Below are 13,481 nucleotides of genomic sequence, written 5' to 3' on the forward strand. Positions count from 1 at the left end.
ATCCTTAGCACTGCCTGGATGGTCGCTGCACCCCACTGCCCTCAAACATAATCCCCGACTATGGAAATAATTACCGTTTAGTATACAAGTAAGTACAACTTTTGCATTTAGCGACTGTATTTGCGTAGTTGGTTGTGTAAGTTTAGAGTTCTAATCTAAGAAGCAATGTAATTTTTGAGTACAAAGAAAAACACACAAAAAATATCATATTTTAATATGCAAACCTTTTACACCTTTACAAATATCAACAAACAACAACAACCACAAAAACAACAACAACAATAATAAACACAAACACCACAAATGCCAAAAACAACAACAACAAACACAACACATTAGTAAAATCAGCCAGAATAAGAACGATGCAAACAGCGAATCGACAAAGGACACTGAAAATAGTAGTGAGGAGAACGAATCCCAAGAAGATGAGAGCCAAAGCGATATCGAAGATGATGATGATAACCAAACAGAGAGCAACAGTAGTACTAGTAGTGAGGAGCAGGATGCTAATGAGCAGGATAATAATATACAGCAGAGCTCTGTCGCGGCTGCTGCTGCTGCTGCCGACGCCGTTGACACCCCGCCAACAACAACAACACCCACGAGAACAACAAGAAAATTGACAACGACAGACAAATCAAAATCTTTCGAGTATTTACGACGACTGTTCAACACTGGCAGCAATGATAATTTGGCATTACTGAACACTCAATCGCAGTGGCTACAAAATGGCGGTGTTATGGTCAAAACGCACACCAGCAGCAGCGTCAGCAGCCGCAGCAACAGTGGCTCACATTACACACCAACAACCAGAACAACAACCACAACACCATCCCCAATAACATTAACAACAACACAAACACCAAATATATTTCAATTCTATACACATGAATTACGCAAACAAATTGAATACTATTTTCACTTGATACAAGAACAAACGCCACAACAATCACAATCACAACAACAACATCAACAACAGCAACAACTTCAGTCCAAAATAGAGTCCAATGTACAATATTCAATTCCCTTGGTACAAAAACAAATTCCAAATTATAGTGCCACCACCAACAGCAACACCAGCAACCAAATTGGCGCTAAAGAACAAAACAGCAACAACAACAACAGCGAAGAAGTCAACAAGCGACAACAGCAACAACAACAACTAGTTGATGAGGAAAACGAGGCCAATGCCGGCATTGAGATCAATGAAGCAATTGAGCGGCAAAAACGTAAGTTTCACTCACAACAACAACAACAACCACGACACTTGACAACACTGCAACATCAACAACAACAACAACAATTGTCAACACCAACAACAACAAGCACAGCATCAGCAACAACAGCAGCCAAACCAGCGCCAACGCCAACAACAACAACAACAAAATTGAAAACAACATCATCGATATTCGATGCATACTTTAAAAAATTTCAAGCATTGCATTTACCAACACTGGATGGTGCGGTAACAGCCACCACTACATCGGTGTCCACCTCCGTCAGCTCATCAACAACAAAAGCGGGCAGCACACAACAACAACAACAACAGCAACAGAAGCAACAAGAAAAACAGCAACAGCAACAACATCGGCATAAATTCGATGGCAGTCAATTTTTAAAACGTACGCTAAATCGCAGTAGTATTACACAAAACAAAAATAGTAGTAATAAAGTTAGTAGCAATAGTCATAACCATAGTCAACAACAACAACAGCAGCAGCAGTTGCTACATCAACAACAACAAGAACAGACATCGCCTTCATATGCAACCAATTACATTGGCGACAATACCAACAATTTGCCAACGGTGTTGGACAATGAACCAAGCACAACAACAACAACAGCCATACAACAGCTTCAACAACAACAACAACAGTCACCAAATGGCCCCACAACGCCCAGAAAACCCAAAATCAAAACACAAAAACTGATACGCCGCACACGAGTCATGTAAAGGGTAACAGAAGGCAAAACAAATGTGGCGCAAAAAAAAGAACAGAAAAACCACAAAAAAACAACAACAACAACAAAAAACACTGCTACATTTACTATTACTACTATATACTATATGTATAATGTGTAAGCGGGGACCTGCTTCAGCAACAACTTTCCAACACTGCCAACGAACAAACCAGTCAGAAACTGTAACTGTAACTGTAACTCTCTGCATACCTCTTAAAGTATTCCACACACAAACACACACACACAGATACAGATCCAGGCACAGACACAGACTCACACATACAGACAAGTCAGATACACGCACAGAAACCTAACTGTACCCCTGCAATCTGCGATCTGATATCTGTTCCGTTTGTTATTTGCTCCCTTCGTGCGGTAAGAACAAGCAATCAACCCGTTATTTTCGTAGTCTAAAAGCTTTGCCGTTAAACAAACAATAAATAAAAGGGAATATATTCTAAAAATACAATTGTAGTGGTATTTGCTGCCTGCTCTATACTACATACATAGATATAATCGGTATTTGAGGCTTATAGTTTACCAATTCGCATTCGTTATTGGCCATTTAGTTGTAATATCGTTTTAAATACTTTAAGCATTTGCCGCATGACTTGCAAAACTCGACCATTACCGAGCATCTCCAAAAAAAAAATAAAACATTTTTTAACTATTTGAAAAAAAAACATTTGAAAATCGTAGTATGGACTACATTTGTAGTAGTCCAAAAAAGTAGTGCTTGAAAACGTAGTTATGAACTTAGCATGAACAATTTTACAGTAATATTTTAAATATTTTATATACAAAACTTATTTACATTATTCCTATTCAAAATGGTCACCTATTGCAATTGCGAACAAGTATTTTAAAAATATATATATATCTGACTATATAACTGAATACTAGCATCACACTCAGATGTCATTCTCAAAACCCGGTCATTTATTGACATTTTCATTAGAATCTTCATACGGCTTGCCAGATATCTATCATATGCGCTATAAAATTCGAAAAACCCATCGCTGCTGATACAACAAATCATTAAATTGCCATCTCGAATTTCAACTTCAACTTTCTAAAGCTCTCGTCCTGTCTCTCGAAATTGCATTGCATACACATACATATATAATGCGAAAAACCAATGCAGACACAAATTGGTAATTAAAATACGCACACATACATATTTACACACATACGTATACATTTCGTCTTATACACACACATATACACACAAACACACACGCACACACATCTATATACATACATGTATACACATCAATGAAAGCCGGCAAAACATATAAAAACGTAGAAATTAAGGTGTATTTGATCCAAAATCCTTTGGAAATGGATTGCAAAATGGCATGGCGTAAAAATCAACTAAAAACCTATAAAAACCAATCGCATATTGCATACTAAAAATAAAATCAACTATATCAACAATATATACATATATCTAGCGATATCAAGAAAACGCAAGAAAAATATAATAAAATTTGGCTATTGGATACGCATGGAATGTGGAACACAAATTAGCGATTTAATTGAGAAATGGTGGCACATAAACATAAACACACCAAAAAAAAAAAGGGCGTCTGGCGGCGTCTGCAATGATTACTTTTTTTTTAAGACCATAAAACCAAAAAACTGCAAACATTTCTCATCCTCTGCACGGCTAACATTTTATTGCATAACATTTAAAAGCATTTTTATTAATCTTGTTGTCTTTTATTTTGTTGTTCCTTTAGTGGTTAACTGGAAGCTGTTTCCGTTTTAGTGCACTGCGACCTTGAAGAGAGACACGTTTTGGAATTGGCACACTTGGTCGGTTTGGTTATGCCATTGAAATTTGAACAAATACAAATTAATTTGCAGTTGAGCAAATTGTGTTTTTAGATAGAATTTTTATTTTTATTAATATTATATAAATACTATTGATTTGTTTTTAGTTTTTAGTAACAACTAATTTAAAAATATTGTATTTTATTTTCTGTTAAAAAAAAAAACAAATGAGAAAATCAAATGAGAAAAACACGCACCCAACTAAGTGAAAATTTTTGAATACATATGAATAGAATATATATATTATGTAATGTAAAATGTATAATTAAAGACAATATCATATTTTGTATAATAACATATGATTCTGTAAAAAGCTGATACGCATTCACATTGGTATTTAAAACAAGCATAAACAATTTGATAAATTATTCCTAAAGGATTTCCAATTTTCCATTGTGATAAAAGATAATTTGTATACTTAACTAACAATATTTATCTTTTTTTTATAGAAAATTTGCTTGAAAAGTTGTGAAAAATTTCATTTAACTAATTAGCCGCATTTTGCCTACAAGAAAAACTTGCAATTCCAATCATTGTTGTCGTATTCAAAATGTAGAAAAGTTGTGCATTGTTAATGCGATCAAAAAAATTTTAAAAATTGCATTATCCTTTCATTGTAAGAATAAAATAGCTTAATAATAATGTGTAAGTTTTAGATCTAGACAACTGGAAATCATATAAATTGAAACTGTACATTTATCACACACACACACATAAACACATGCAAGCAAACAAAATCATAATTTAAGAATATTCATTAAATAAAAACATATACATATACATAAATAAATGAGCTGTTTATCTCTGAAAACCTGGTTGACTGATTAATTGTCAACTGATGCCTGGGGGGCTTTTTGTTCTTGTTTTGACCTCAAGATTAATCCAGCATATAAAGTTAAAAACGCGATTCTTGTTCAGAAAATCATGTTAAAATTGTACGGTGAATCAATTTTTGTAGGTATGCGTAAACATTTTTCTTATTGCATTAACTTTGTCACAAGTAAACGGATTTTGAAATGCACTGATTTGTTGATTTCGCAATTGCTACTGCAATCGGGTAACATGATATCAACATCTCTGAGCCGATTAAATGTGTATTCAATTTACTATACAAAATTGAGGGCAGTTGCACTTGGATGCCTTCGTGCGTGGGCCAGTTTAATGTTTAAACAGGCTATCTTATCGCAAGATTACAAATAATAATCATGCGAATTCCAGTAAATGTTATGCAAAGAGAATTAGGCTTGTTGTGCACAATAAATACAAATGTTTTGTATACATTTGTCTAACAGTCCGGCTCGACTTCATTATCATTAAATCTTTGACAGTCATAAGTCCCTTAACCTTTTACAATTTATTTGAGTCACACAAAATAATAGAGGAAATACATAAAAAAAATAATTAATTTAAAAAAAATCTCTCGGCAAGCAATCCAGGCCCAGACATTAAGTGTAAATTGCTGTTGGTTTTAATTGCCCTTCGTTGGCATTGGCAAGTAGCGATTATAAGTGAGCAAGTTCTTAACCAAAGCAGCTACTGAAAGCATACAAACAATGCCGGCTGGCATCAGTTTTCCCGATCGATTCCAGCGAGCACCCATCAATCCGGCCAGAAAGAGCGATGTGCCCAATTGGAGCAATGGACGTGGTGGATCCCCAGAGTTTAAGTGGGCGCCATAGCCAAGCAATGCGCCAAAGGCAACGCCAGCTCCAAGTGAAGGAATTGAACCTGTTTGCAGTAAAAGGAGTTTTGTGAGAAAATAAAGTTTGTGTTAGCAATTTATTTAGCTTTTACTAACCAGCCTTCGCATAACCCATAATTCCACCAGCTGCAACTGTGGCAGCGTATGCATAACCGAACCAGTCAATAGGCATTTTGATTTTGTGTCTACTTTGCAGTTCTCTTTACAAAAATGTTTAAGTTTTAATATTTATTTATTTTGTGCTAACAAAATCGACTTCTGTTGGCAAGAACAAAGCTCAGCTGTTTTCTTTTTTGTTAGAAAACCTGTAATATGCGTAGCAAAACAGTGGGAACGATATTAGTGGGAACACTGTTTGATAGCACGATTAACTTAACCTCATAAATATCGTTTAGTTGAATGCATTTCCTTTCCATTTTATTGATTAATTGTTGTTTGAATTATTAGAAATGGAAATTTTATCTATTGAAATACATGTAGTATATTTTATTACATATATTTTATGTTTTCCCGCGAAATATCGTTATACCCATTATTGTTATCGATATAAATGCAACCACATTGCTGCCAAGTGCTGGAAAATGTGTTAAAAAGTGTTGGTAAATAAGCATCTCTGTGTACTCATATTGGGGCGCATAATTTTCACAGGAAAAAAAACCACGTAAAACTATAGCAGATGCAATTATTATGAGCCAAAACCATTAACAAACCGTTTACGCTTGTGATAGATAACAAAAAACACAACGGGAAGCACATTTTCAAAAAGATCTAAACTAAAAACTCGCGCGCAGTGAAATTGGTTATTGAATTTTCCAGTTGCACGTCGTCAGTTTGCGTCGGCGTTTTTTTTTCAATTCGATTAGAATAATTATAGGAAAAAATAAACAGGCAAAAGCAACTGGACTAAAAACGAAAGAAACGCTGCAAATATGAGTGATTTTCAGACGCAACAGGCGAGTTTGGTTCATTCTCAGGCATTGGCAGCTGCCATTCAACGAGCCAAGCAGGTAAGAAGAAGAAGTGGCAGCAGACCCAAAGGAGCCCCCAAAATGAAATTTTCTCGTTGTTGTTTTCATCTTTATGCAGATTGCCGCAAAAATACAACCAAATCCTCAACAACAGGCAGGTGGTGACTCCAGTGGTCCATCAGCAGGGGTAGGCGGAGGCGGTGGTAACAGTTTTAAGCGGCATAATGATGACGGCGACAGCGGACCCGACTGTAAGCGCTCCTTTGGCAGTCCCGACTACGGCCAAAACAACTCTAACATGAGCAGCGGTAGCGGGGGAGGAGGCGGTGGCGGAGGCAGTGGCGCAAATATGACTCAAGCCATTGCACAAGCAGCGGCAGTTGCGGCACGTTTGGCTGCCTGGCCAGCATCCACATGCGAGGAACAGGTGCGCATCCCGGAGAGCATTGTTAGCTCATTTGTGGGACGCAGCGGCAGCGATACACTCAGCCATCTGGAGGCGGAGTCAGGTGCTAAGCTGGAGCTGATGCAGGATCAGGAGCGTGTGATAACACTGCGTGGCACCCGCGAGAGCTGCACCAAGGGCCGTGAGATGCTGGAGCAGATGGTTGGCCGGAATGGTGCCGGCGGCAATGGCAATGGCAGCTGCGAGGTGCTGTTAACCATTAATATGCCGCCGCCGGGTCCTGGTGGCTATCCGCCGTACCAGGAGATCATGATACCGGGTGCCAAGGTGGGTCTGGTCATTGGCAAGGGTGGCGACACAATCAAGCAGTTGCAGGAGAAGACGGGTGCTCGCATGATCATCATCCAGGATGGACCCAATCAGGAGGTCATCAAACCGCTGCGCATTTCCGGCGTACCGCAAAAGGTGGAGCACGCTAAGCAAATGGTCCTGGATCTGATTGCCCAAAAGGACGCATTATCCCAGCAGCAGCAGGGCGGCGGACGCTCTGGCGGCGGTTCTGGCGGTGGTGGTGGTGGTGGCGGTGGCTCCGAACCGAACTTCAACAACTTCAACAATGGCAGCGGCGGCGAAAGCGTCGAGGTCTTCGTACCCAAAATTGCTGTGGGCGTCGTCATTGGCAAAGGTGGCGACATGATACGTAAAATTCAAACCGAATGTGGTTGCAAGCTGCAGTTCATCCAGGGCAAGAACGATGAGATGGGCGATCGCCGCTGCGTCATCCAAGGCACACGCCAGCAGGTGGAGGATGCCAAGCGCACCATCGACGGCCTCATCGAGAATGTAATGGTAAGCAGCTACAAGAGATAATGTTATTTGTAGAAACCGTATTATTTTAATTTATCGAACGCTGAATTTGATACTGTTAAATTGGAATAGCTTCCAATGAATAATCCACCATTTGGATTTAAGTATGTGATCGCTGAGGTTACAAAGATTAACAAATTGTCATACGACACCAAATCTAGTTGGCATGGCAGCTAAAGCCTCACTAATTAAAATATTGTGCTGTGAGGAGATATCGAATAGCTTTAGGAACAAAAGTGAAAGCTCTTTCGCTGTAGAATGTCTTTTATCTATGTTAATCGCTTATATGAACTGCATTCAAGTATTAAGTGGATTCAATTCTATCCCCAGCAACGCAATGGAATGAATCGCAATGGCAACGGTGGCGGCAACGGCGGTGGCGGTCAAGGTGGCGGCGATTCCAACAACTCCAATTATGGCTACGGCTATGGCGTGAATCATGCACAGGGCGGTCGCGAGGAGATCACCTTCCTGGTGCCTGCCTCCAAGTGTGGCGTAAGTGAAACTAGATTCTAAATTAGATCTTGCAACAAGTTCATATTCTATTTTAACTGGTTTAGATTGTCATTGGACGCGGCGGGGAGACGATTAAGCTGATCAACCAGCAGTCGGGAGCGCATACAGAAATGGATCGCAATGCCAGCAATCCGCCAAATGAGAAGCTCTTCAAATCCAAGGGCTCCACCGATCAGGTGGAAGCGGCACGTCAAATGATTTCCGAAAAGATCAACATGGAACTGACGGTAATCTCAAGAAAGCCCATCAGTGGTGGCGGCGGCGGCGGAGGTGGCGGCGGTGGTGGTGGTGGCGGCAACAATGCCCACCACAATCAGCAGCCGGGTGGCTACGGTGGCAACCAAATGCAAGGCGGCGATCCCAATGCAGCCGCTGCTGCCGCCTATCAGCAACAACAGCAGCAGCCCTGGGGCGCCTATGGACAACAGGGTGGCTGGGATCCAGCCGCTGCCCAGCAACAACAGATGGCCATGGCGGCGGGTCAAGGTCAGGCAGGTGCAGCTGCCGGCGCTGGCAGTCAAGATTACTCAGCTCAATGGATCGAATACTACAAGTGAGTGGAAAAATAAACACAAATTTAACAGTTAAATTCTTAAACTGCCTCCCTTGCAAATTATAGACAAATTGGTTGCCATCGCGAGGCAGATATGATTGAGCAGCAGATGAAGGCTAAGCAGGCGGCTGGCGGTGCAGGACCCAGCCAACAGGCACCACAGCAACAGCAGCAACCACAGCAGCAGCAACAACAACAGCAAAGCGGCGCCAATAGTGCTGACTACAGTGCGCAGTGGGCGGAATACTATCGCAGTGTGGGCAAAGTCGAGGAAGCAGAAGCCATTGAAAAGACACTTAAGACAAAGGTACAGCTTCAAAATTGAGATTTCTCAATAACTCAAAAATACAAAGGGTTGAAGTAAAACCAAATAGTTTATTATTATTAACAAACTGTACCCACTAAAGAAGCGTAAATTTAAGTAGTGCAGATGTTTAGTAAAAATAAGTCTGTCTTGTCTGTTTCTGTGCAAAGTAAAGTTGTATTTCGACTGCAAGCAATGCATTTGTCGGACTCGACCGCATTGAAAAAGTATTTCTTGTGGGATAAATGGAATATAGTTCGAGGATTGTGTATGTGAATCAATTTGTTATAAATATATTGACTACTTCGTTAGGTGTTATTATCCGTATATAACATACTAATGTAAAATCTGCCAAAATGATGATGTTTGAAAAGAGCGTATCACAAAATAGATAAGATACACAATACTTGATACTTGATATAACTCTTGTCACATTTCTGACATCTAATTAATTTGTTTGATTGATTTGCATGTGCAGCAAAACGGAGCTGGCGCTGGCGGTGGCAGCAACGTGCCCAATCCAAATCAAGGTGGCCCCAATCCGAACCAGCAGCAGCCCAATGCAGCGGCTGCGGCAGCTGCAGCAGCGGCCGCCGCTGCAGCAGCCGGTGGCTATGCCCAAGGTATGACTCCTAGCCAATATGCACAATATTCACAGTATTATGCTGCAGCGGCTGCTGCGGGTCATCCGCCACAAGGGGCGCCCCAGCCACAAGGCGGCGCAGCTGGCAGCGGTGGTGGTGGACAGGGCGGTGGTCCCCCAGCTGGATATCCCGGTGGCTATCCGGGCGGAGGCTATGGCGGCTATCCCAGCGGGCCAGCTGGCGGACCCGGTCAACAGCCATCGCAGAAATCACACAAGAACGATAAACATTAAGAGGGACTGTTTGTGATGCGGGTGCCTTGAAAATGGTGAGTACACCACTCGACTCGAATCCACTCGAGAAATTCTCGATATGTATACATGCAGGGGTACGTTGCGTGTTCGCTCGCTGCTGCCACAATTGATGCCTTGATTACTTTTTACTTTCGCTTTCTTTCCTAATGCCTGTCATGTTGATTACTTCATTTGATATATAAATATATGTACTTTATGAATTCTTGTATTATTACGATATATTCTTGTCTTCTGTATATATATATAATTAATTACCTGCGAAACTATGTATATGTGTATGAAAACCTAACGATCTCTTGTTTACCATGCGTAAAACTCTTTGCAGTGAAATCATATGAATTGTTCTACTATCCCATGTCTTTTATCCCCAATAAATTAGCAAATAAACACATTGAGAAGCGCGTAAAGATGAGCGAGAAGAGCAATAACAATAACATCGAGCAGAGTCAGCAGAGTCAAGACAACCATCAATCAAACAATCAAACAGTCAATCAATCAATTTTGCACACTTGCAGCTTGATGCATCGCGCTTTGCATAAATGTAAATTTATTATACATATATCTATATATATTTATATATATATATACGTATTTAATTATATGCCAATTACATTGGTTTCTATTTTTAACTTATAATTTCACTCCTAGATTCTAAGTGATATTGCCTGAAATATTAATTCTATAACATACAAAGCAAAACAAGAAAAAACAAAATCAAATTACTGTTGCTGTCCACGTTCAGATACACAAATTTCTGGGACAATTCACAAATTACTAGTTGTATTTACATATATATATATATATATTCACACATTCACTCATATATATATGCATATATAATTTCATAATATGCATACAATTTCTTTCGTCGTCAATTTAGGCATCTTCCGACAGCTGCCAACTATAGCAAATTAGAAGCATACTTATGCACAACTTAGAACAATGTCCAAGTTGAAGTGTGTGTGTGTGCGTGTGTGTGTATTGAAAGACAACAAACAAACAAAAAAACCAAGAAAACAAAAAATATTACCTATAAACCTTTTGATACCACAAAACGTTTCTTTCATATACATTTTAACTTAGCTTAGTTTTAATACATCCCCATAAACATTATTAAACATTTATAAACTGTTCAATGTGAAATACTACGATCAACGTTTCAACTGATCTGGTAAGATTTTTCAAACTGTAAAATTTTAAATTGTCTTGTATAACAAAATATGCCTAGAATGATATTTCTATTTTTTGTTTAATCCTTTTCGATGTAACTGGTCGGTTGTTCTGAAGAAATGTCGATGTCACATTTATTGATATTTGGATCTATAACAATGTGTTTAACGTCTTTTGTTTTCAAATTTCAGTTAAGGACATATACCATACATATATATAAATATATATTGTTCATTGATTATCCTTAAGACATAATTTTGATTTCAGTTCAGATTGATAAACTGCCCCATACCATTTAACAACAAACAACAATAAGGGCCTCAGCGCAGATTGCCGCATGCTCTCTCTCTAAACAACTTGGCAATCCGTTGGCACATTTTGTATGTTTTTTTTTTCTTTCTTGTTTTTGTTTTCCCTTATTCACAAATCTATTTGTACCTATAATTTTTTGGTAAGATCTATAACGATAAGTTGTGGTATAACGATATCTATGTATATGAAAGAGTTCAATTTCATATTGTATTTAAACGATTCTATATATATAGAGCATATACTTTCAGAGGCCGATCATCAAACCAGTTCATAAGAGTTACAAAAAAAAAAACCGAAATCCCTAATGAAAACAAATTGATAATTACAAATAATAATAATTCTTGATAGTCGTAGAAATGCGTGAAAATTGGTAAGATCTTCTGTTGTTATTGTGTATTTCTTACAAATCTTACAATGCGAACCATAAACATTTTAATGCGTAAACCATATACATATATCTATATATATATATATAAAAGTAGGTCTGCAATTATAACAAAATTATAATTATATATATTTAAATGCAATAAATAGCCTAAGTTTTATGTCTCTTCAAAATGATGATGAATATTAATGTTTGCAACAGCTAAAAACAAAAGAACAAAAAAAAAAAGATAAACAAAATAATACACCCATTTCTAATGAATATTTGTATAAGAAAGTGGGCGTGTTGCAAGATTTACTAATCTCTTTCTGCAGCAGCCTTCGATACATTGAATAAACACATAATATGACTATATAATATATATATATTTATATTTATAAAACCCATTACCAAAATGCAACCAACGTACACCAGCTTGTACGTTGTATGCAAATTATGCGTTTCTATTTATTATATTTTTTATTTATCAAACTGTTATTTTATTTTCTATGTTTGCCATATATGAAAATCGTTTCTGAGCGTATTTTCAGATGGGCTGAGTTTGGATGGGATCTAGGGACGGGCTTTTGCTTTTGTGTGTGTTCAGTCGATGTCGTTGTCAAATTGTTTGGGTATGTAGCAGGTCTATGAATATTCCTTGAAACATTTTGAATATATACTACTACTTGTCTACATATTTTAAATGCCATATCTTATGCACATGTGTACTCGTTATATTGCTGATATATACTACTACTACTACTACTACAACTACTACTACTACTACTATAATTGTACATAAATTACATACATACCGATGATGTGACTTGATGTATATTTCTCTATATATTCCAATAGCCAACCTCAACGATTTTCCACGGTGTACTTGCTGTACCTTCTCCAAAAACAAACAAAAACCAATTGAATATTGATATTTTAATTATATCTATTTTAATCATATATAAAACTGAATCTCCACGATTATTAATTGTATATCAGTATGTTGTTTCAATATATCATTTGTTTGCGATCTATGCGGTTTATATTACCTATAAATTACGAGTATTATATATATGTATATCAATATGTGTATGTATGCATTTAAATATTTTATATTATTATATACAGTTTCGAATAACGGTACAACTTACTGAAAGGCAACTTTTTTAGAGTCAAGTCATATTTTGGAACAGACACCAACTAACTTTTGCCATTTCTAATCAATTTCAAACGTTGAAGCAGATATTTCATTGAATTTGGCTTAGCTTTGGCTATGTTTTCTTTGATCGGGAAGTTGTTTATTTCTTTCCATTTAAGCAGGTGGCGCTCAGATGAAATCTTTAATCTGTAATCTGAACTTTGGTGGTAAGTATACAGCACGACAACGACACAAACATTATTATATATCTGAATTTTATGTAGAACCCATTGAAAAACCATTTTGAATTTACATTTTGGGTCAATATCAAGCCGTTTATTTCGCAATCAAATGATATTTTTGAAATTGATATATATATATCTATATATATTTCTTTATATTTGATTTAAATTATGTGCTTTGATCTATTTCCAGGGCCAATTGAGTAATAATCCTTTCAATATTCAATATTATTCAATGCATTT

At 37.7% G+C, this 13,481-nt stretch overlaps 3 protein-coding genes across 9 annotated transcripts in view; 2 read left to right on the top strand and 1 right to left on the bottom strand.

Moving 5' to 3' along the window:
- The window catches only part of LOC6560826 (A disintegrin and metalloproteinase with thrombospondin motifs 8), a 51,047-nt gene extending 47,197 nt beyond the window's left edge, over positions 1-3,850 (top strand). Inside the window, exons 13-15 of one of the 4 annotated variants that reach the window (XM_032734927.2) lie at positions 9-88; positions 340-1,229; positions 3,705-3,850. In XM_032734927.2, the coding sequence (XP_032590818.1) occupies positions 9-88; positions 340-1,229; positions 3,705-3,733 (999 nt within the window). In that variant the 3' untranslated portion in view covers positions 3,734-3,850. Of the gene's footprint in view, positions 1-8; positions 89-339; positions 2,025-3,704 lie in introns of those variants that run through there. The other 3 variants (XM_032734926.2, XM_032734929.2, XM_032734928.2) reach the window with 3 other exon arrangements.
- A 1,290-nt stretch (positions 3,851-5,140) lies between these two features.
- On the bottom strand, positions 5,141-5,809 carry LOC6559905 (transmembrane protein 14 homolog). The gene is made up of 2 exons (XM_001986021.2): positions 5,597-5,809; positions 5,141-5,526 (listed from the first exon to the last, which is right to left on the bottom strand). The coding sequence occupies exons 1-2, from the start codon at positions 5,670-5,672 to the stop codon at positions 5,267-5,269; spliced, it is 336 nt and encodes a 111-aa protein (XP_001986057.1). The 5' UTR covers positions 5,673-5,809; the 3' UTR covers positions 5,141-5,266.
- A 334-nt stretch (positions 5,810-6,143) lies between these two features.
- On the top strand, positions 6,144-10,571 carry LOC6561024 (far upstream element-binding protein 2). Of its 4 annotated transcripts, none has more exons than XM_032734523.2 (7): positions 6,144-6,507; positions 6,587-7,723; positions 8,072-8,236; positions 8,302-8,810; positions 8,877-9,117; positions 9,593-10,026; positions 10,338-10,571. In XM_032734523.2, the coding sequence occupies exons 1-6, from the start codon at positions 6,430-6,432 to the stop codon at positions 9,989-9,991; spliced, it is 2,529 nt and encodes an 842-aa protein (XP_032590414.1). In that variant the 5' UTR covers positions 6,144-6,429; the 3' UTR covers positions 9,992-10,026; positions 10,338-10,571. The 4 variants fall into 4 exon arrangements, with proteins under 4 accessions (XP_032590414.1, XP_032590415.1, XP_032590416.1 ...); XM_032734524.2 differs by having other exon boundaries at positions 10,392-10,571; XM_032734525.1 differs by lacking the exon at positions 10,338-10,571 and adding an exon at positions 10,085-10,231.
- The last annotated feature ends 2,910 nt before the right edge of the window (positions 10,572-13,481 follow it).

The sequence above is a fragment of the Drosophila grimshawi genome, unplaced genomic scaffold (genome assembly GCF_018153295.1).
Source record: "Drosophila grimshawi isolate 15287-2541.00 unplaced genomic scaffold, ASM1815329v1 contig_1367, whole genome shotgun sequence".
Classification (NCBI taxonomy): Eukaryota; Metazoa; Arthropoda; class Insecta; order Diptera; family Drosophilidae; genus Drosophila; species Drosophila grimshawi.

Bases quoted from the DNA above. Each gene is read 5' to 3' on its own strand.
- LOC6559905 (XM_001986021.2), bottom strand. From the start codon at position 5,672: ATGCCTATTGACTGGTTCGGTTATGCATACGCTGCCACAGTTGCAGCT. The intron at 5,527-5,596 runs GTTAGTAAAAGC...TACTGCAAACAG, and splicing joins TATGGGTTATGCGAAGGCTG to GTTCAATTCCTTCACTTGGA.
- LOC6561024 (XM_032734523.2), top strand. From the start codon at position 6,430: ATGAGTGATTTTCAGACGCAACAGGCGAGTTTGGTTCATTCTCAGGCA. The intron at 7,724-8,071 runs GTAAGCAGCTAC...TTCTATCCCCAG, and splicing joins GCCTCATCGAGAATGTAATG to CAACGCAATGGAATGAATCG. The intron at 9,118-9,592 runs GTACAGCTTCAA...TTGCATGTGCAG, and splicing joins AAAAGACACTTAAGACAAAG to CAAAACGGAGCTGGCGCTGG.